Source organism: Meriones unguiculatus, chromosome 2 (genome assembly GCF_030254825.1).
Source record: "Meriones unguiculatus strain TT.TT164.6M chromosome 2, Bangor_MerUng_6.1, whole genome shotgun sequence".
NCBI classification, from domain to species: domain Eukaryota; kingdom Metazoa; phylum Chordata; class Mammalia; order Rodentia; family Muridae; genus Meriones; species Meriones unguiculatus.
This window is the reverse complement of record NC_083350.1, coordinates 27814613-27837815: the sequence shown is the minus strand read 5'-3', so window position 1 is coordinate 27837815 and position 23203 is coordinate 27814613. Positions and strand designations below refer to the sequence as shown.

Below are 23203 nucleotides of genomic sequence, written 5' to 3'. Positions count from 1 at the left end.
AGTGGGAGGGAGACATCAAAAATCACCAGATCTGAGACTTTTTTTTTTTTAAATCACTTTTGAGCATCTAGCAGACACTACTGATTACAGGATATGCACAGATCTTTTGAGGTCCACAGGCCAGTTCTCTGGAATCTAGGGCAAGGCCTTTGGTCTTTAAGGTTTCTCTCGGCCCCTCCAGAACTATCAGAATGCTGGGAGACTTGACTTCCCATAAGCCTGACTTATTTCGGGGAAAACAGAACCACTCCGGCAACCAGTATGCTGTATAGGCAGAAGCTAAGGCTCAGGGCTGAGACAACTTTTGACCAGCAGGGGTTGCTCTTTCTCTTGACAAGGCCTCCTGCAGCAGCCTGGCGCAGAAATAGCACTGAGAATTTCTACTACTAATGGCCTTGTCAGGGCTCTGAGTCAGCCAACTGTGTCCTAGGTGGGCCTGTGTGCTAGGCAGTGTTCTAAATGTTCCCCAGCTATCACCCACTGTAATCCTCCCAACAGCCTTTGACCCAGGCCCTATAATCTACTCCTATGGATCAGAAAGCTGAGTCATTGAAAGGATAAGAGAGGGTGTGTGCCTGAAGACCTCAAGCTCTCACAGGCAGAACTGGGATTCAAATCTAAAGGGCTTCTTCCAGCCTGGAAGGATGTAGGACCTCACAAGAGGGAGCCATATTGGGAGACTGAACACAATCTGGGCAGGGACACACTAGGCACTTGGTAAATGTCTCCCCAGTGCTCTGAGGCCTCACAGGCAGAAAAGAAACCCCAGGGCACTAGCACACAAGTCAGTACACATGGGGTCTAACTTGGTCGGCATACCAACCTACCTTGAGACTCATCCTCTAGGCCTTAATTTCCCCAAGAGCAGTATTCAATGCTCACCAAGGGCCTTTCTAGGACCTAAGGGTCCTCCCAGCTCTGAAAGGCTAGAGCTCCAAAGAAAGGGAGGAGCCCATGGCAGCTGCACAAAGTTGACCACACGTACCTGGGCCTTGGTATCCTCAGCCAGTGCCCAGGACAAGCATCCTCAGTAACTTGGGAGGTCCAGACCCTTGCAAGGTCAGTCAGAGCCCACCCTTCTACATACACTCTACACACACCCATACGGAAAGCATTTAACTTGCACTCATTGGTGTGAAAACTGGTCCAATCTCTTTGAATCATAATCTAGAAGCATCTATTTGAAATGGAACAAGCATGTATCCACAGACCCAGAAATTTAATTTCTAGTATTTATCTACTTACATGAGGCAACCAGTGACTGTAGTACTGTGTGTGACACGCAACAGTTGACAACGGATGTTCCATCAGCAGGGGAATGGTTAAATGATGGTACATCCTTACCTGAAAGTACTACACGGTTGACAAGGAGGAGACAGAGCTCCATATACTCATCTCAAGAGTTTCCAGGACACATGTGTAACTCAGTGAGGAAGCAAGGTGCAGAACAGTCTAAAGGCAGGATCTGTTGTTTTGTAGGTTTTTGTTTTTTTTTTAAAGGTGAAAAGGAAAGTCATGTAACAGATCAGTAACCATGGTTACCTCTGGGGAAGAAAAAGGCAATTGTGAGAGGGCTCAGGAGGTTTTGCTTTTAACTGTCCACGTTCCTGTTTCCTACTTGGGTTTTTATCCTACGCGTGTTATCATCGTGAAAATGTTTGCGTGTGATTTTTAGGGTTTAAAATAGAAACAGAACAAAGTCTAATGCCATGGTCCAGGCTGGAAGGGTAATAAGGCCCAACTCAGAGGCCTTGCACCCTAAGCTCTCAGCAGAAACCATGCCCTGATGCTTAGGGACCCTGACTGGGCTGGAACTGACAGCTCAGCCCTCATTATTCTACAATCTGACACCAGCCCCAGGCCACGGTCCTCACCAGTGAAAGCTCATCCACTTCAGACACTGGGGACAGAAGCCTCTCCAGGGAGGGGCTGGGGGGCGCAGATAAGGGGGCAGGTGAAGCTAGGGGGCAGGATGCTGTGTCTCCTTCATCCAGTTCCGGGAAGGCAGCCAGCCCCGCATCATCTTCAGGGATGTCATCCAGGGTCTTAGTGAGAGCAGCCAAGAGAGCTTCATTCTCACTGTCAATCTAGATGGAAGAGACAAAGGGGAGGGGGGTAGGAGAGGGCTCGTCACTGTGGGAGACCCCGCTCTCCACAGGAAGGAAGCCTATCTGCACACCCCAATGAATCAGCACTACCTTCTTGCCACCCCAACCTGGGCCCCTTAACCCAACAAATCTGTTCCATATCCCTGGAATAACACATGACAGCTCCAAGAACCACAGAAGTTGATAAGCAGGCTATGGGAAGGGCCTTGCCTGGAGTCTCAGCCTTGGCTCTGATGCTCCTTGAGTCTGGGTAGAGGGCAGCCTACTTGAAGACACCTGCTTCCTCTATCAGAGACTCAAGTTCCTCTCCATCATTGGTAGCAGGGTCCCAGCCTCTTGAACCTTGAGGCCCAGGCAGGGTAGAGACTGATACCTGAGGACTCAACCATGACAGTCATAACTAGAAAGAGGGGGATAACTTGGACTTTCCGTGGGATCCCAGGGCTTGTTCTCTTTGCTCCCTCAGGGAGAGAGAGGCAGCAGTGGGTGCTGTAGCGAAGAGCTTGGGCTCTAGGGTTGTTGACTCACAGAGACCACACTTACCAACTGTGGGTTCTTGGGTGAGTTAGTCCTCACCTGCCAGATGGGGTAACAGTCAGGATTTACTCTAAGAAGCTCTTGTTGAGTATGATTGGGTGGTTGCAGGCAAGGTGCTTAGAAAACAGTGCCTGACACAGAGCAAGCGCTTATGACTTGCTATACTATTCTTACTAACTATACTGCTACCATTTCAGTGACAGTGATGAGAGCCAGTCCCCACCTCCCTGCCTTCCGTCCCTCCCCATCACACACTGTTCTACATCTGGCTCTGTTTTGGATGCTGGCCATCTAGCATACCAAGACCACATAATCTCCTGCCCTCCTAGAGCTTGGCCATGGGTGAAGAGTGGAGCTAGAGGCGACAAACCCCCAGGCCCCAAGCTTGAGGTTGGGAGCACAGACCACACTGCTTTTAGAATAGGCTAAGCACCCCAGTCAGTAACCCTGGTTCCCTAGGTCCCTGCTGGCAGAAGCTCATGGTGTCACAGGGTTCCTTCTGCAGCATGCTTTCCCATCCCAGTTCCAGCTGTTTATCCTTTCTTCAGGAAGTTCATCTGAAATACACATCTCGTGACGGCCTTTGGCTGTACTAAATCTGTTCCAGGCTATATAGCCCTACAGTGAGAGCGGCAGCTGAGTAACTCAAATGGGGACTTGGGGAGAGGAGAATAAGCATGTTTGTAATTTTTAGAACAGAGCTAAGAATAATAATAAAAAAAAGCTAGTGGGTCTGAGCCAGGGCTTTGTGGACTCTGGATCTAGAAAGCGAGATGAAGACTCACGCGGCTGCCCCCACCTGCAAGACTCCCCCAGTCCTCAGGCAAGACTTGCTATGCTCTATTTCTAGAACAACTTGCTAGATTGATGGGGAATTAACATCCTAGAACTTGGGGCCTAGTGATATTTGGGGGATGACCACACAGAGCTGAGCTCTGTCACTACTAGGGTGGTCCTGGGCAAAGCGGAAATACAACAACAGAGCCTCCCTTAGCTTCCAGCCTAGGGTATGGGAAGCAGCAAGATTGCTGAATGAAGGAAACATGAGGAATAGCAGGGAGACTGGCCAACTTCAATATCTTGGGTTCTAGAGAAGTCACTCAGAATGACATCATCAGTGCTGGGTGGAATGAGAATTCCCAGGGTGCCATAAATTATCGCACTTAACAAAACCGTAAGGGCTTTCAGGGTCATCCAGTGGCTAGGGTTGTCAAACAGGTGGCATGCGTGTTCCAGCTCACCTGCGGCATGAATGACGTCATGCCAGACAGAGTCCTGGTGACACAGGGCTCTAGGCAACAACCTCAAACAGTCACAGCTGGTGTTCCTTGGGAAGCCTACTGCCATTCTTTCCACAGGTGGGCTGAGGCCTCAGAACAAAGACCTGTCAAAGGCCACACAGCAAGCCAGGGCAGGGTAAAGGATGGGAGAACTCTACCTTACACAGGCAGGAGATGGGATGAGCACAAAATGGCAGAGACCATGATGAGGCTGGATGTGAACCACAGTGACTAATGGAAGTCCTGTTCCTCCCCCCCATAGGCAGTCCCTGGGCTATAGCTCTGGAACGGCTGGGTGGGGGTAGGGGAAAGGCCACCTTAGCCACACATCACCATGGCTCTCTCCAGGCCTGCTGGCCGCCCTGTGGACACCTTTGGATATCAGTGGAACTGGCCACCTCATCCTGCCTGGGCCCATTAGCTTGTTCCCCCTGCTCGGCTTAGAAATGGAGTGAAAATTAATGGAGAGTTAATAAGCTGAGAAAGGGATATTAATAGACTTGCTCCACCCTCAGTCATCTCCTGCTCATCTTAAGCTGGAAGAAAAAGAGCCCTGGAGAAACCTTAGTGAGATTCTCCATTTGGGGACTGGAGTGGCATGAAGGAATGCCACAGAGCAGTGCCGAGAGCCGGAAGAACACACAGAGGTCCTTGCCTCTCCAAAAGGCCTTTATGACTTTATGAGTCTGGAGGCACTCAGGAAGTCACCCACAGCCCAGCATGCCCTTATTCTGAGAGGGTCTGTGAATTCCCAGCATCTGTAAGGACTGGTAACTTTCTTTCTCCATCCTTAACACACCAAGAAACACTTCCCTCCTCACATGGGGAAACTGAGGCCTTGTAAAAACTACATAGCACAAAATTTCCAAGGCCTCATAGCACAAAACAGCCAAAACATCTGCTTACTCTAGAACACTCACTAAGTACCTGTCATACCCTGGCCCAAAAACTTTGGGGCATACAGATAATAGAAAGCAATGCCCATGTCCCCAGATTTTTTTGTCAACCCTTATAACTATAGCTTGCTCCCCATCTCTTAATTTGTTCCTGTAGCAACAGTGTCATTAGAGTGTCAGAAAAGGCCTCTGACACAGCACAATGCTTCATGGTGTCCACTGGCAGAAGGAAACAAAGTTAATGGCAGAAGGAAGATCAGAACCAGTGGCCCCTGGGCCTCAGCTCAGGTTTTGGAAGATGTCATACATGGCCCTTGACAATTTCTTTGTTAATACCTACTAACTGAGCCCTCACCATATACAAAGGCTTCAGAAACGAGTAAACCACCATATTCAGGGAGAGCACAGACAGAAGATGAGTAGAAGTGACCAGAGCTTCAGGAGGAGAGACCCATGGCTTTATTCATGCGATAACTATTTATTAGGGCTGAACACAAGGCCAGAGAGAGACAGGGGGAAGCCCCGGGGTACAATATGCACAGTGAGGACATAGCCCCAGAGTTCAAGAAGGATGCCACACATACAACGAAGACAATAGACTCTAATCACACCATCACCTGCACAGCAGGTGCACTTGTGTATAATGGCCTGGATTTAGGGGAATTGGGTATGAAGGGGGAAGGTCCTGGTGTAAGAGCTCAGCCCACTGGGAGGGCTGACTGCTCACTGGGCTGGGCGCCTGAGCAGGCTCATTCATCTGTGAACCCATGCACCCATGGCATGACTGCTCCAGATTCTGCTGGTTAGGTGTGGGGCCTGTGCACTAACTGGGGATGGTCTCCAGAAGCACCCTGGCCCCACTTGTATTTCAGCTCTCTGCAATCTGAAAACATTGTCTGAAAAACTGTCCCCCACGAGAGAAGGAACAGCATTGTTTTGGAGCCATGTTTAAGTTTTTGTTTTTGTTTGAGAGGGCTGGTGAGACAGCTGTTAAAGTGGTTGCCTTGTGAGCAAGAGGACTGAGCTTAAGGCTCAGAACTCAAGTTAAAAAGACAAAAACAAGAGTGGCAGCCGTGTACTTACTATGTCAGGGTTAGGGGAGTAGAGACAGGTGAATCCCAGGCCAGTGACAGACTCAGAAAGCAACATGTGCTGGTTGTAATAGTGTCTGTCTTTAATGCCAGCGCTCAGGAGGTGGAGGCGGGTGGGTCTCTGCCAGGGATACACAGTGAGACCCTTTCTCAAAAACAAACACAGAAAGCAAGGTGTATGATGCCTGAGGAATGACAAAGAGGTTCTCCTCTGGCTTCCACATGCATGGAGAGAGAGACACAGAGAGAGAGAGAGAGACAGAGAGAGAGAGAGAGACAGAGACGAGATCCTGGACGGAGTCAAACAGGTCAGGGCCCAGCTCTCACAGGATTGGCAAAGGGGTTCCACATGGCAGTGCAGGTTGTGGGCTCCTAAGTTAGAACCTTTGCCCTGACCCTTCCTAGGTGTGGGACCTTGAGTCAGTCACTTCAGCTCTCTGGCCATTATTTTCCTCACCTACAAAATGAGTGATTACTAATTGTGCAACTAATAGTTTAGAATAGTCTCAAGAAAAACCCATACTATCTATTCTATGCACAAGACTCTATGGTGATTTCCTGCCTCCCTATACCTCTTTCCCTCAGTCTTTCTTCCCAGCACCCCAAATTCCCAGAGGCTGCTCTATGGTCACTGTTTCTGTCCTTCCAAAGCCCCCCACAACTCCCTAAATACAAGAGGCATTTCCTGACACCGGCCTGGCCCCATCCTCTGCCCTGTGCCATGGCAGTCCCTGCTGCTGGCTTCGGGGTTTGCTAATCTAGGGACGTCTCCCTCCAGACTTCCAGACTGCTGATGACCTCTGCTCCTGATACACAGGGAGCTCAAGAGACTCCTCTAGAAGGACAGACAAGCTCCATCTGCAGGACTCTCTGGGTTGGAACGATGGCACGCAAGCTCCACATATGCTGCTGTCTGACGGCAGCAGACGCATACTCAGCATAGGCACCTGTCCCTACGGGGAAGGCGGTTTTGGAAAAAGAACAGTAAATCTGAAGGCTCCATCACCCAGCTTCCACATGGGAGAGTTGTATTTTATCCGTGACCATCCATGAAGCATACCCCACCCCACCCCCAATGCACAAAAGCAAATGCCCGTAGAACTGGCTTGCTTTATTCTGAAGCACACCCCAGAAGTCTCATGCTGTTACTCTACTGAAGAGGCCTTCTTAAAAGGACTGTCAGTCATCATGTGCTTGGGTCTGGGCGCCCACACCACTGGGGCTGAGAGAACTCTGCAGAATGGCTCCGGGCACTGGTTTTGGTGATCCTCTGGGTGCTCTGGGCATAGGCGAACCTCTGGGTGCCCTTTCCAGTCAGAGTTGCTGAGAGAACAGAGCGAGGCAACTCACAACAGGCAGGGATGGCACTGCAGAGGTGCCCTCATCCCAGAGTCCAGGCTCAGGAAGCAGGCTGGATGCAGATTGCTGATATTGTTGCTGAGATTTATTTATTTATTTTTTATAACTGATGTGTCTGTGGTGTCTGCAGAAGGCAGGAGAGGCTGTTGCATCTCCTGGAGATGTCACACGTGGGTGTGAGCTGTCCAACCTGATTGCTGAGAACCCAAACTTGAGTCCTTCCAGAGGACTCAAGAGCAAGTGCTCTTAACGGCTGACCTATCTCCCCAGCTCCCGGTTTTTGTCTTTTGAAATAAAAACTCACTCATGAAAGGAAGCCCAGGCTGGCTTCAAACTCATGGTCATCCTCCTGTCTCAGCAATCCCAGTGCTGGGATTTGCAAGCATAAATCATGATGCCCAGCTCAGAGTCCGTGTCTAGTTCAGCTACTGAAAAAGCGACTTGACCAAGTTTTCCACATCTTAGTCTTCCCATTTATAAAACCCCGACGTAACAGAACCTGACTCACAGGAAATCGGGTGAGGGTTCAACAAGATCATGTGGGCACAGAGGACTCAGAACCTCCTAACCCTCGGAGGGGCTTACTCCCACCTGCAAGGCACAGATGGGCAGCTCATTCCAGATTCTGCCTTCTAGAGGTGGCAAAACAGGCCAGGCAAGAGAGCTAGAGCTAGCCTAAGCCAGGTGCAGATTTGGAGAGGGAAACAGGAACCCCAGAACCTGCGTCGGTGGGCACACGTTGGCTCGAGCAAGCAACGGAACAGAGGGCACGCGGGAGGATGGGTGAAGAGTCAGGGCCCACCTGGAAGAACTCGGAGTCATCAGGACTGTACTCGCTGGGCTCAGTCTCGGCGGTCTCCTGGCACCACTGCGGCTCCCCAAAGCACGTGGCCGAGTCAAAGTCGCTGGCATCCAGCTGGGAGAGGTCGAGCTCCGGCAAGTCAGCACACAGCTGTTCCTCCCCGGAGTCCCCACCCTGAGGACACAGGAAGAAAAGAGGTGATCAGAGCTGAGTGTGGCCATAACTAGCCAGGAAACTAATTATTCATATAGCTGGACACCTGGGCCCTCTACCGAGACCCACGTTTTCCAAATAACCAGTAAATGTAAAGACCTGCCCCATTCCTTGAAACTGCTGAGCCTGTTGGAAGATAAGGTACACCCCATGGCATAAAGACATCCCTCAGGCCCTGCCCACACGGCATGTCTTTCTTCTTCCTAGGACTGCTTGGTTGAAAACTTTATTAGAGCCTGTAAGCAGTTGTCATTTTATATAAGCGTCCCTCACCTGGAAAGCAATGCCTAAAACCTAACGTCCTGTATATTAATCACAGTACAGAACAAGGAGACAATGATGGCTGACACTGAGTGATTCCCAAGCTTTGGTAAAACACCTAAGCCCAAAGGCACGTTGGGAGTTATTTATAAAGTCTAAAGTGTATGGAAGACCACCCAGCAGAGGATAAGGTGGAAATAAAACCGTGACACACCTCTATTACAGAATACCACAGTCCTTTCGAAAAGAATGAGGCAGATCTATGGATCGCCTTGAAGATATGCCAAAGAAAAAACCCGAGATACAGAATAGCTTTATTCAGCAGGTAATCCACAATCCATATGTGTGTGGGGTGGGGGTGGGGGGACGGCAACCATACTGCAAGCTTCTCCATGTAGGAATAGCTATGTAAGCTCCTGAGAAGAGGCCTGCAGAGCCCCTCACCCACTCGCAGTGAGGGGAGGGTGGGAGGAACTTTGAGGCGGACTCTGGTAGAAGCACCGTCCTGACCAGTGGCTCTCAAAGGACCAGGACCAGCTGTATCCTCATCTCCTGGGGACCAGCCCACCTCTGCTGAGTCAGAAGCTGCAGGCTTTCTCATCTGCTACCCAAAGTTACTCATCACCAATTATGGACTTCCCTGAAGACTCAGAAACTGTTGAAGCAGGAAGATGGCATGGTGGCATCACAGATCTGAGGAGGGCAGCTGAGGTCTGGATATCCAGACTCTAATTTTCTACTCATCAGCTATGAGCCTGTTAGGGATGGCCATTCACATGGCCCTCTGATACCCAACTGTCTCACCTGTAAAATGGGTACAGCACCAGTATCTGCTTTATAGGCTCAAGAGCAATTGAGGTGATGTTACAGTCTTGCCTAGTATGCACTCAATAAATGTTGGCTAAGGGTAGTGACCTCAGAGAAAGATGATGGCCATAATGAAAGCAGCAACGTTCCATGGCAGATGGGTGGGATGTGCCTCAGGGAACAAAAATTAGAAAGAAAGAAAGAAAGAAAGAAAGAAAGAAAGAAAGAAAGAAAGAAAGAAAGAAAGAAAGAGGCAACCATGACACTTAAGAGAAATAGTTTTTTTCCAGGGCCCTTTTCTTAATTGTTCCCACTTACTAGGCCTCATAAATTATGAAAAAATGTATATAATTAGCTCAAGTTGAAACAGGAAAAGGGCTTTTACCCAAATTTGGGTCAAATATCTTAATTGGCATTTTTGCAAGAACCCTGCCTATATGGGCAGCATGGGAACCAGGCCTCTCTGGATGTGGCCTTCCCCAGCTGAGTCTTAGGCCAAGCAGCCCTATGCTAGAATGTGCTCCAGGGACATGTCCCCACCAATCCTGCTCTCCATCTTCTCCAATACATGTATATCCAGTAGTCCTAAGTACTGAGCAGCAAGTTACTCAGAATCATGTATCAGAGAATATGCAACAGTCAGAGGCGGAACAGACAAAATCAACCACTGTCCCCTCAGAGGTAGACCTCTAGGACTGAGGGAGGCTGATGTTAGGCAAATCTCACAAAAAAGCATGGTTACAGTCACCTCTTATCCGTACAGAAAATCCCAGAAGTAAGCAATTCTTAAGTTTTAAATTAGGCACCGTTCTGATTAGCATGATGAAATCTTAAGTGGTCAGGCCCAGCCTCTGAATTCTTCATTTGTCCAGTGTATCCACAGGGTATATGCTACCCACCCATTAGGCTCTCCGGAGCCATCCTCACCACCAGACAGACTGCTGTGATAGACATGGCAGTGCTGGGTCCAGCCAACTCTTGTATCACTGGTAAATGCTCCCACAGTTCAAGAGCAGCAATGCTGCTGTCACGACATGCTAGCGCGAAGCCACGAAGCACTTCTCTCAGGGGGAAAGGCAAGCGCTCTGATGAGGAACCGGACTAGTCCTATGGCAAGGTGGTAAAGCTCTAAGAAGCAACCCAAGAATTTCTGAAGAGGAGAAAAAAAAAATTCATGACAGTTTTGCTGTCACACCTCAGATTTTTGCAGTACAGGCTGCATCTTAGTTAAGATGGAGTGGGCTTCACATTCTGTGCGTATGCATAAAAAAACAAACAAACAAACAAAAAAACCCTATAGTATTCAGGTCTGGTATTGACTGTGGCTTTCGGCATCTACTTGGGACCTCAAACGCAAACTTCAAGAATAAGAAGGACCACTGCTTGAACTGTGAAGAGGCCAGCTAGATGCTTCTGGGCCTAGCTCGGAGCCTGAACATGAGGGGTCGCACACATGATGCCTGAACCCTGAGTAACCCAGCCACACCAGCTCTGAGTCATCAGAGCCACTAAAGGGAACTCAGGTGGCTTCTCCCACCTGCCTCTTAGGGCTTCTGTCCCCTGTGTGCCCAGTCAGTCTGTGGCAATGCAGATGGCTTCGGCTTTCGTGGATGACCATTTGCTTTGCTTTTAGGTACGGGCCGTTGTAGGTTGGAACAGTTGTATTTACGTCTGTCCATGGACATATGTCTCTATTTCACTGAGGTAAATATTAGGCCTGGATTTGCTGGGTCATTTGGAGCATGGGAGCTGACTGTTTTAGATGGAGGGGGTAAGGTGGGGACAGACAGAAGCCAGGTTATGGAGTAGGCAGGAGGGCCTTTCCAGGTAGTGGCAGTGGTCAGGGTGAAGACCTCAGTGAGAATGAGCCTAGGACACGCTAACATGGAGCTATGCAAATGTTGAGGTCAGCAAGCTGCAGCTCATTGACAGGGGCTGGGGGCTGGCAGTGGAGAGGCAGGTGGAAGGCGGATCAGGTGGGGATTTTAAGAGATTTGGGTTTCACTCTGAGCAGTGAGGGGGGTAGGGTCACCATAGCAACAGTGTCTGAGTGTGATGGGGGTAGGGTCAGCATAGCAACAGTGTTAGTCTGTTGGAGGCATCCAGGAGACAGGAGGTGGCAGGCGGGAGAGCCATCACTGAGGGCCTGTAGAAAAGGAAGGAGGGCCTGCAGCTGAGAGAGAAGGGTTCTAGACAGCAGAGGCCTGCTGACCAGCAAAGCCTTCTGCTATGTCCTTGGTCTCTTACCCCAATTACTCGGAGAAACTATGTCCGTAGCACCCACTTTTTAGAGACAGCCTTTGAATCAGTCTCAGAACCCCGGTTCAGCTGAGAGCCAGCCATCCTGAAAGGTGGTTCAGGTGGTAGATGATCTGAGAGGTAGAGGCTCCTTCCAGAACTGGATAAAAGGGCTGGAGGGTGTGGCTGGCACAGTGGTGAAGTGCCTGCCTTCAACGTACGCGAAGCTCTAGGTTCAATCCCTGCTACTGCCAAAAGGAAAGAGAAGCATAATGGGAACTTCTTCCCCAAGACACATGTGTGCGCGTAGACTTCACACACAACTCTGAGGCCTTCGCATAGCTGAAAAGCTCCTGAGCTGGCTGCTCTACCTCCTTCACTTCGCAGATGTGGAAACTGAGGCTCAAGGAGGATAGTGGGTCTGCTCAGGGTCATCCAGAGAGTGTTCCTCCTTCACAACCACACCACCTCCTTTGCAAAATGCCCATAAATGCCCACGATGGCTGCACATATTGATTCCCATAGCAGCTCAACATACTCAGAGCATAGCCAGTGTATAAAAATAAAGAACCTCGGTTTTGTAGCCTTGTCAATTAGGCCCAAGACCACTCTCCAGCTAAAAACCATTAGGCACTTCACTAATGGGACATTCTTGGCCTCTTCCACATTCACAGGCTTTTGAAGGGGTACCTAAGGTGACCCAGTTCCCTGGGAAAGGTCTCAGTTGGGGCTTTCTGGCCCTGTCCCAGCTGCCAGCCTTCTTCTGCAAGCTTTCCTGATAAAGCCAAGAGGTCACAGTACAGGACTAATGCCACTGTTATTCTTGAGTGCTTACTAGATGCCAAAAGCATCTAAGTGCCTCATATACACGTTCTCATCAGAGTCCTCAAACAGCCCAGGAGGCTAAATGCCGCCATCCCCACAGTACCCATCAGCAGCCTGGGAGAGAGCTGGGGGCGGGGGCTGGAGAGGGGTGTGTTATCACTTGTATTTATTTCTATGGCTGCATAACAGCATGCTACCTGTGCAGGGCATCAACAACAGAAAATCAGCATCTGCAGGCTGGGAGGCTGGCAGGCTGGCACTAGGCTGCCATCTGGGCTCCTCCAAGTCTTTCAAGGGAAAGAGATGCCCTGTCTCAGTCTCCTCTCTTTGCCTTGGAGGTGATTATCTTCCTTTTCTGCACACATCTCTCCCTTTGATAAGGTCACTAGGCGTGCCACATCAATGCCCGGCTGGTTGACCTCAATTGAACCTGATCTTTTCTGTAAATATCTCATCGCCAAATAGCACCCAAGGTCCCGGCCAGGTGAAGCTAAGTCATACCTAAGTCTTTCCTCTGAAAAGCCTGTCCCTACCATCCATTACTGGTGACTGTACCGGGAACACTGCAGACCATTCATTCCCACTTACAGAGGGGAAGCGTGGCTAAGGATGGGGGTTGGGAATAGCTCTAGTCATGTGGGTGAGCAAGGACAGGTCTGGGACAGCAATGCCGCACGGTGCCCCAGCCTCCCGTGCACAGCTTCTCCCATCTGCTCACCCCCATGGGCTCTCAAGTTGCTGTGCCAGATGCCCCTTCCTCCAGCAATACCATACCCTCTCTTCTGAAAAGGTTGTGGCTTCCTCAAGCAAGCCAGGGAGATAAATGACCCTGGCAGAGGATTTGCACAGCCTCACTCCAGACTCACATAAGTGGCTTCATTGGAAGCTTGTGTATCTTGTTGGAAATCGATCCCCCTGCTTCAGAAAGAATGCATCTTGGGGGGGGGGTGGTGGCTGGGAGGGGTTCAGTACAGTTTTCCTGCCTGCAATCAGCAAATTTCCTAGCTTACTCCGCCCAGAGCAAATTCTCAGAATTCCTGAGTGGAAGGGAGAAAGAGGGATGGCAGGTAGCTGCAGGAGCAACTTGGTTCTATGTGGTGTACACCTTGTGTCTTTCAGTGGAGTCTCAGAACTGGGCAGACCACCGGGCCCCTTACTTAAACCTTTCATACAATTCTTGAACTGATCAGATGTCTCAGAGCCAAGAGCCACGTAAGTTCTGGGGCGGCATTTAGGCCGAACTCAGCATTTAATGAAACGAATACATCAGTGAGTGAGTTAGTAAATGAACTTCCATCATGGAAACGCAAGTACAAAAAGGAGGACCATACTGAGAGGAAGCAGCCAAGCAAAGGTGGACGGCAGGCAGGCCCTGGCCTGGCCGCTGACACCGCCTCTGAAATCAAGACAGTGACTTTTGCTTGTTTTGACAGACAGGGAGGAGAGTTCTTACCTCCCAGGCCTCCTACCTAAATAATGAAGATAGGCTGACTGCCAACTCCACGCCAGGCACTCAGTGAATTCCTCAGGTCACGGCAGACCGAACGTTAGCGACCCCACAAATTCACATGTTGAAATTCTAATCCCCAAGGTGAAAGGTGATAAAGTTAGGAGATGGGATATTTGGGAGGTCACAGGGTAGAGCTCTTATGAGTGAGATTAGTGTCCTCAGAACAGGAAGCTTTAGCAGCTATTACTAATCCATTACAACTGGCTTAGTATACACCATGACCCTGAGCCTCCATGCCTTCCTGGGAAAGGATGGAAGGAAATTCACACAAGGTCCCCACAAAAGCCATTTCCTTTCTCAAATGTTTTGTTTCCTTCTTCTCTGACATCCCTTGTTTGGTCGGCCTCTCACCCATTCCTTCCCCAGTGGGAGAACTCCACTGATTATCCTTGGGAGCCTGCCCCTCCTCTAAAGGCAGGTGATCCAAGTCTGGCCAAGTGGGCAGGATTGGATACAGATTTTGTGAAGCATCTGGTTAAGAGGCTCCGCTATTCTAGACAGGCTGGCAGCCATCTTTGCCAGTGCCTAGGAACAGCAGCCTAGACTGCAGCAAGCTAGGGCAATGCAGAGCCAAGCAGGAGAGGCTGATTCTAGCAAAATAATTTACACACTGCATCCAGCTGGGTCTGAAGGCAGTGACTTCCTGTGCTCTACAGCTGTGCAAGTGAATAAATCCCCTTTCTAAACTGCATGCATGTTGGAGTTTGTATCACCTATCAATGACAAAGTGATAGCTAATTCATCTCCCACATAAAAAAAAAAATCCAATCTTCTGTTGTCTTCCAAATTAATACAAAACTCCTAAGGAGGAGTCTAGAATAATAAGTATAGACAAGTTCTGTTCCCACCCCTTTCCCAAATACTTACAGCAGTGTCAGAAATAACACATAGACACACACACACACACACACACACAAAAGCTCAAATGCAAGGAAGAATAAATAGAAAAATGAAGGAGCTCTAAGCCCAGCCTGGACAATCCAGAACTGCCTGAAGTCAGAGATTCCCCCATTAAATACTGGGCCAGGAAACCATGCAAGTGTCTGGTTCTGGGCCAGCTGAACACAACATGATGCTCAACCCTTTACAGCCTGGCCCCAAGCTGCAGTCAGGGACCATAGCAGAAGATCTGGTGAGAATGGATCCTCCAGCTCTGAGAGCAAGACAGGGTCAGGTACTCAGAACTGGCCATGAGCCTACCCTGGTCAAAGGCAAAGGAGCCAGGGTAGCAGTGTGCTTGGGACAACAGCTCCGCTCCAGGGACAGGGCATCAGAACCACCCTGGAAAGGAACCTCCATGTCCCAACCCAGCTCCACTCAGAACTCCTTGCCAGTTCAGAACCATATTCCTCTACCCAAAGAGGCAAGATGAAGGCAGAGGAAGCATGGCTTTATGATGGCAGGCACAGCATTCCATGACCTATCTGACTTTTTCCTAGGAGTTCCCATCCCCACACAGCCCCTTTCTCCACCACCACCAGAGAAGAGACAACTGATGTTACCTCTACCACCACTGCCCTGGAAACAGCCTCATATCAGTTGAGGAACACCCTAAGGGGTGGGGCTTTGGAATGGACCCTTGCCACACTTTCCCAAACAAATCTCTTATATGAAAGGTGATGAAATTGAGGCTAACAGAAAAGGAGCAGGGGGAGATACCCAAGATCCACACAGCCAGCTCCTAGCACAATCATACAACTAGGATCTCCCTGTATCCCCTGGTCAAGCTCTTTTCAAAATGGCAGGTCACTCCTTCAACAGCTGTGGTCCATGTACCCAAATCTGGGTCAGATTCCTGCCTTTCATGAAGAGGGGAGGGAAATAGAACAGAGGTCCACAGGGCAGGTGCTATCTTGCTTAGTCATCACCTTCCCCACTCCCTGTGGCCTCCAAGCTGTCCCTTATCCCTGTGAGATCTGTGAGCTCAGGTTGCTGAGCAGGGTGGGATTACCTGGCAGGTGGGAGCTCTTGCAGGGCTTGGTGCAAGCCTTTGGAGTCCACGGTCTGGGAGGGTACTCATCTCTCTACCCATGGCAGCATGGATACTGGTCCACGCCGTTAGTACCTCTCAGCGCGCACACGAGTGCCCTGGCCCAGGAAGGCAGTGTTTGTTTTGAAACAATAAAAGGTTAGTGTATGCCGTGACATGGGCTACTGTGCACTTCGCATTTGCCTGTCCTTGCAGTTGATTGTGTGCACTTGAACTCAAGGGCCTCTTGAATTCCCACAAGAGTGGCAGGAAAGATGCTTGTTCAACTGCCAAGTGATGCATGCACGTGCATCCAGAGGCGCAGCTAGCTAGCCCTGGACAAGCCCTGCTATTCACAGGCAGCCACTGTGCTTCGGGACATCTCCAGAGACCCACACGCAGCAGGGAGCATGTGGGTCCCCACCTGGGGCCCTCTGAACTGGCACCCCTCACCTGCTAGTGGCTGTTTCCTCTGTATGAGCTCCAAACCACTTGACCAGGCTGCCCTGACTCTGGCTTTGCCAGCACCCCGCTGAGATACTCTCAGGGAGCACTTGGTTTTCTGGAATAAATTTTACTACTTCCAAGCGTGCAATTTTGTGGCATTGACTGCAGCCACACTTGTGCAACTACCACTACCCACTTCCTGAACTTTCCCCTATTTTACATTTATCTGTTCCTTAACTAGGAGTTCCCTGGCTGTGGGGCCTTGTCCTGCTTTTCCCCTGCCACCTCTGCCCTCCCCCTAGTACACAGCATAATGGTTGGCATGTCGTAAGGTGTTCTATGAAGATGTGTGCAATGAGCGAAACAAGAGCCTTGTGAACTGTGAAGGGCAGTGAGTGAAAGCCAAAGAGCACGTGTTAATGTTTTTCCAGACAACCCATAAACAAAGCTAGATAGCTCTTACGGTCTCAGAGATCACATAATAATTTCACATCTGTCAAACTCTGTGGGGACAAAACTGTCCTGTGCTCCTTTTCTTTTCTGGTTCTAGGTCCCTTTGTGAGGTCAGGAATGAAGATATGTGATCATACAAGCCAGCTGACAACAACACTCACCATTTCAGCACATCACCTCTGCCCAACGCTACATTTATCAGTTGCTGAAGGGCAGGACCAAAAATAAACCGCTAGGATCAAATGCCACTCGGAGCTGTTCTTCTCATACTCAGGAGTGGCTGAAAGGCCTTGGGAGGCCTGGTGATTGGGGAGAGGGGGGCTCTGTCACAATAATGTACAAGAACTGGAAAGCAGAGCCAAAGCTGCCCAAGAGGGTAACTTAGGCATCAAAAAGCCAGGCAGCCAAGGTCATTGTATTTTAAAGACTACATTCAAGAAGGGGAAGGGGGAGGAAGAGGGAGAAGAGGAGAAAAAAGAGCCATGAATGGCAAACAAAATACCAGAACTCTAAATAAGGATGAGTAGGGAGAACCGAGTTTTCCTTTTTGCCTCAGGCTCTGGTATAGCCATCCTGGCACTTCTAGGTTCCTGCCTTTATTTTTAAAATTGGTATCTTTATACAGATTATTATGTTTTTCTTAAACAATGAATTGAAATACAATTTATTTTCATTACTGAATTGTTTGCACAGGAGTCAAATGCCTTCTTGGACTCACCTGGCCCTGCCTTGGCAGGCAGGATGCAGTGAAGGAATTACAATACGTACAGGAGACTAAAATGGAATTATGCCCTAGGCCTTGTCATTGCTGAGCCTTGGGACCTCCATTTCAGCCTCTCTGCAATGGGACCTCTAAGCCTTTGCTGGCTAGGGAATTGTCCTAGCCTGTTTGGTGAAGTATTTTGGGTGGATAAGTGTTTGGGAAAGCTATAAAATACTTTCCATAGAAAACACTGTTAGAATCTTTTCAAAGGAGCAAAAGGGCTAACGAGAATAGTGCACACCATTTGGTTTGGGGCGTGGTTGTTTTGAGACAGGTCCTCAATATGTACCCGAATTGGATTCAAACTCTTGGTCTCCTGCCTCAGCCTGTTGAAAGCTGGCATTTTATATGCATAATACCACACCTGGCTGATGGAAGTTCATGTTCCATTGCTCGGTCTCTGCCTGCCTGCCTGTCCGTCCGTCCGTCCATCTGTCTCTGTCTCTCTCCCTCTCCCCACCCCTCTTGATTCAACCCAGCCTTCTAGAAAATGCATTGAGCTACATCTACATACCAGTAGCCACAGATGCATATGCTTTTATTTATTATTAATGTGTGTATCTTCCACACAGCACACGTGTGGAGATCAGAGAACAACTTGGTGGAGCTGGCTCTCCTTCTCCACTTTTCTTGTGGGTCCCAGGGACTGACCTTGGACATCCTGAATTTTGTGTAGCACTGTCATCTCATCAGCCCCTGTTTGTTTGGTTTTTGAGAAATGGCCTTACTGTGTTCCTCAGGCTGGACTTGAATGTGCTTTATAGTCCAGATGGGCCTTAAATTTTTGATCCTCTTACTTTAGCCTTCTGAACAGGTAGAATTATGGGCCTGCATCCCTGTGCCCAGCTTGCAATTTTGAAGCAAATTATAAAAATGCTCACTCTGTTTATTTGTAAAGAAATGAAGTCTGCCAAATGACTAAAGTTCATTTAAGAAGAGCGAAAAGGCTTGCAAGATGGCTCAGTGGATTAAGAGGCTTGCTGCCGAGCCTGGGACCTGAGTTTGACCTCTGGGACCCACATGGTAGAAAAGAGAGAACTACTAAAAGTTGTTCTCTGACCTCCACATTGGTGCCACACTGGCACACATCCCTCACCCCATCATGAGGGCCCATAAATAAATGGTTAAGTAGATAAATAAATATATTTTTTTAAAGAAAAGAAGAATGATAGATGAGAGAAGATTTCTGGTTTTCCCCCAGATCAAGGCATTTTTCTCACATTCTGACGTATTAAGAAGGAAAACTAGGCATCCCGCTGGGCCAGGAAATCAGGTCTTTTCACTCCTCTGTAGCTGAAAGTAGCAACCACTGGGAACCTCACCATAATCTGCCCAGCTCTTTCCCTCATTCAAGAAGGCTCTCAAAATTTAGAGTATATCTGGTGCATGGCTAGAGCCCCCTGGGCTAGGTGGATGAAAAAGTACCCGGTTTGGGGTGACAAAAACATTCTGGCCAACCGGGCACGGTACCTCACACCTTTAATCTCAGCACTCAAGGGGTAGAGGCATGCAGATCTCTGTGAGTTCTAGGTCAGCCTGGTCTACAAAGTGAGTTCTAGGATAGACACAGCTACATTTTAAGACCCTGCCTCAACACACACACACACCCCATTTTGGAGCTGGAGACTGGGAAGCTTGCACAGAATGGTGAATGTACTTAATGCCACTATTTTGCATACATTAGTGTATATATTTTGCATAGAATAGTATTTTGTTTTACTATAACAGAAGAAAATGAATGTTTAAAAGTTTCAGCGACCTAAGAACTTTAAGAAAAAGAAAAAAGAAAAGCCACACACCCCATCCTGTGGGGTCCTGAAAATCCATTTTCTCTGGTTCTGTTCATGCAGTCTCCTGCCCCAGCTGGCGGGAGAGATGGCCGAGCCTGGCCAGGGCTCATCTGAAAAGCCCTTTGCCTGTTAGCACTATTATAAATAACCAGGAAGAAGCAGAAAGGGGTTCTGGCAGAAGAGTGAAGGTCAGGCAGCCCCATGTAGCATCTGAGGAAATGTCACACTCGACAGGCCAGTGAGGTGCAAGCTCACATTTTTTTTTTTCCATCTGCAAGATGGATGATGCCTTGCTGTGACCTGCCCAACACCAACAGCCCAGAGGTGGCTGGCCCCTAGGGCTCTGAGCGGGGTTGAACCCTTGAGAAGTGACCCCTTTCCTAGCAGGCTAGGGTCTTGGTAGGCTGAGCCAGCCAGGTCTTCACACCAGCCCAGACTTCTTGGCCAGCCTCCTCTCAAGCCACCCAGGGAGCATGACTCAGTCAGTGCTCAGCCCACCAGTGCCCCTGCTGGCCACACAGTGTGGGAGCTGGAGGGCCACATGGCCCATCTGGTCCTGTGGTTCCCATGCTGGGCTCCCTGGGGAACCCCAGCCTGTTCTCTTCCTCCCCCACAGCCCCAGTAAGGCCCCGGGCTTTGAAGAGAAAGGAATTCCGAGGGAGTCAATTAGATTTTCCATTTTTATTAGCCAAGAGCCATACAGTGACAAGCCATCTCACTATTTAACCCTAGTGAATTCAACACAATATGCCTGGCCCCAAAATAAAGTAAAAGAGCCATGTTACTATTTTTCTATACTTGAAAATTAGGGTACGTATTTTGCATTTAGGGTCTAATTGCATGCATACACACACACACACACACACACACACACACAACCCAAACGCACACTTCGATGTTGCTCTAAAGGTTTTTATGAGGTTAATTTGATACAGACTGCAGACTAAGCAACCACTAACCACTCCTAAAGGACTCTCTCCATCACTCTGGGTCCGAGAGGCCCTTCAGAGCCCAGCTAAGTGGGTGTGCTCCATCTTAGGACAGAGGACCTGAGGCTTTGCTGAGCAGGAACATGAGTCCAGACCTAAGTTAGCTCCTTTTTGCCCATTAGGGCTGACCCACCCACCGTTTGCTGTGACTGACACTGCAGAGAAAAGGCCTCCAAGACTCTGGGCTGCTAGACTTTGAAGCACTGGCGAGAGGGCAAGCTCTCAATGCCTGCTGATTCCTTTGAGTCTTTCTGGTTCAGAATCCAGGCAACACCTCAGAGGAGTACCCAGGGAAGGGAGTTCAGGGCTGGCTAGCACTCCAGCAAACCAAGTTGGGAATACTACCCAGCTAAAAACTCTCTCCCTGTACCAAAGTTTCATAGGGTTTCCAACTTGGCTTGTCCAGAGGATTCACCTCTCCCTAACTGTAGAACAGTGGTCTTCCTTGCCCTGGAACACAGCTCTTGAACCTTTGACCTCTGTCATGTCCCAGCCACTGTCCCACCATCACTCTCAGGGAGACCCTGGAGATTCCAAGTCACATACTATGTGAGGCTCATAGCCCTGTATTTTGGCCACAGCACCAACCCACGACCTGGTTGCCTTTACTGTCCATGGTTTGGGACATGGTTTTGTCTTCCCTGGGCTGATTCCCAGGCACCTATAACGATGTTCAATCTTTGTGGGAAGGGTTCTGCAGGAAGGAGCTGAGGTGATAGTTCCTACTTCCCTGGCTAATTTTGATATCTCTGCCTCACATTTCTGTGACAGCCATCAGCTCCCTCCCCCTGAAAGGGGGCTTCTGCATCTATTTATTCCCTATGGAAACATCTTTCCTTTTCAGTATGTCAGATGAGAAATACAGACCTACAGACTCCCAGATAAAGCTGGTGGGAAAAGAAATTCTCTTTGGTCCCCTAGGCTTTTCTTGGTCATGTGGCTAGGGAGGGCCAGCGGCCAGGCAGGCTGCTGTGTTGGGGAGGCTCCAGGGGTTTAGGCATGGAGGTTTTCTTTCATGGTGGAATCTGCCTTCTGCAGAACATCCAGGATGGACCAAGAGATCTTCCACTCAATCACCAGTGTCCACTGCCTTCTTAAGAAGCAGGTGACCCAGGGTGGGGCTGGCACTGCCCACAGAGGCAGTCAAAAGGAGCATGTAATATCCAGGAGTCACTCAAGCCTGAAAAGGGAGGTTGGAAGCCCTCATCTATTCTGCACAACAGTGAGGAAAAGAAAAAAAATTCCTTCGCCCTCCTTGCTAAGACTTGGGATTGCAGAGTTCGTAAGAATTCTTTGAGTTCTAAAGTAGACATTCTCCCCTTTGACCTCCCCAACAAGGCAGACGTTAAACCATTTTTTCCCATAGTGATGCTGAGGTAGCAAGAGGGGAAGTGACATCTGTAAGGCTACAAAGCAAGTCAAAGAGAGGAAGAGGACTCCGTCCTTAGACCTGCAGCTCCTAGCTGAAACAGCAACAGAGAACACCAAGTGGGAAGTCTGGAAACACATTTCCCTGTGCAGTGGCCTGGACCTTGGACTGCTTAGCACTCTGAGCCTTTTTCCTATACACCTATACACTGGCCAGCCTCAGAGACCAGGAGAAGTCATCAGAGCCTTGGTACATGCAAGGTCAACAAGTAACAGTCTGGGTGTAACAGAAAGCCACAGAAGCCCCATAGGGAGCTCTGTGTAGAAGAAGACACGACGGGCATTAATACCGAGGGACCAAATGCCATGGAGTCCATAGTGGGCCAAGCGTAAGAGACCTGGCATGTCTTCGCTTGCTCCTAACTGTGGGGTCCCAGCGGCCACAGCCAGGGTACCCACCTCTCGTGCAGATCCTCAGTAATCAGGCTCTGCATTTAATAAGATCCCCTGATAATATACATGCTCATTCAGGTTTGGGAAGCAAAAGTATTAAAATCAGAAGAGACCCTAGCATGCGAATGAGTGAGACCTCTAAATTCTCCTGGCTGGCAATCTCCACGAAGTGAGAACAGATAACGTAGAGCCCCGTTCTAGGTACGGACCGAGGTGTGGTAAAATCACAGAGGCCGACCACCACACCCAGAGCATGGCAGGCAACAGCTGATCAGTTGGTTTTCCTTCCTTCCTCAGGGGCCAGAGGGAAGGCTGCTTCTGCTTCATTTCCAAGTTCTGCCTGCACATCTGGGAAGTGAGGCCGAGACCCCATGGGCAGCAACAGATGGGGACAGGGTGGGAGCAGAGAGGAAAGAGGAAAGCACAGGAGGTCAACACAACAAATCCCAAGCAGCAGAGACCATCCAATCCCCAGAGACACATAGCTCAGCTCACAGCAAGAGCAGCCGGAAGCCAGCAGGCCTGAGCAAGGATCAAGAACCACAAGACTGTGTCCCCCCAGGCCATACGTGACAATGCTTTTCTAGGCCTGGCTCTGAACCAGTTCTTGTGGCTCGGGTCACTAGAGCAACCAGACTGAAGCCTGGGCCATGGGCCCTGCTCTGAGCACGCTCAAACACATCTATGTAGGTTGTCCAATGGGAGAGGAGGTCCTGCACCTGGCTAATAACCTCTCTTATTCTTTAGAAAACGGGGCATTAGCAATAGTCCTTTGAGGCTCCTTCAGGTCCCAATGAGAGTTTAGTGAGAAGGGCTTTGTATGGTATCTGGTCCAAAGTCGAGTCGGTTCTCAGAAGACAATGGCTGGGCTGGAGCGACGGCCAAGATGGAAAACTGTTAAGGATGTGTACTTTTCTCGCAGAGGCCCAGAGTGTGCAGATAACAACGACAGCTCTAAGAGATCCAGCACCTCTGGCCCTTGTGGGGGCTGCATGCAGCCAGTGCCCATATTCACACACAAACACAGAATTAAAAAATTATTGA

At 49.4% G+C, this 23203-nt stretch overlaps 1 protein-coding gene across 2 annotated transcripts in view; it reads right to left on the bottom strand.

Moving 5' to 3' along the window:
- Ppargc1b (PPARG coactivator 1 beta) overlaps positions 1–23203 on the bottom strand; it is a 106210-nt gene that overhangs the window by 22745 nt on the left and 60262 nt on the right. For both annotated transcript variants that reach the window (XM_060377210.1, XM_021633693.2), the window contains exons 2-3: positions 8074–8247; positions 1875–2087 (exon numbers count right to left, since the gene is read on the bottom strand). In XM_060377210.1, coding sequence (XP_060233193.1) covers positions 1875–2087; positions 8074–8247 — 387 coding nt within the window. The remainder of the gene's footprint in view (positions 1–1874; positions 2088–8073; positions 8248–23203) is intronic.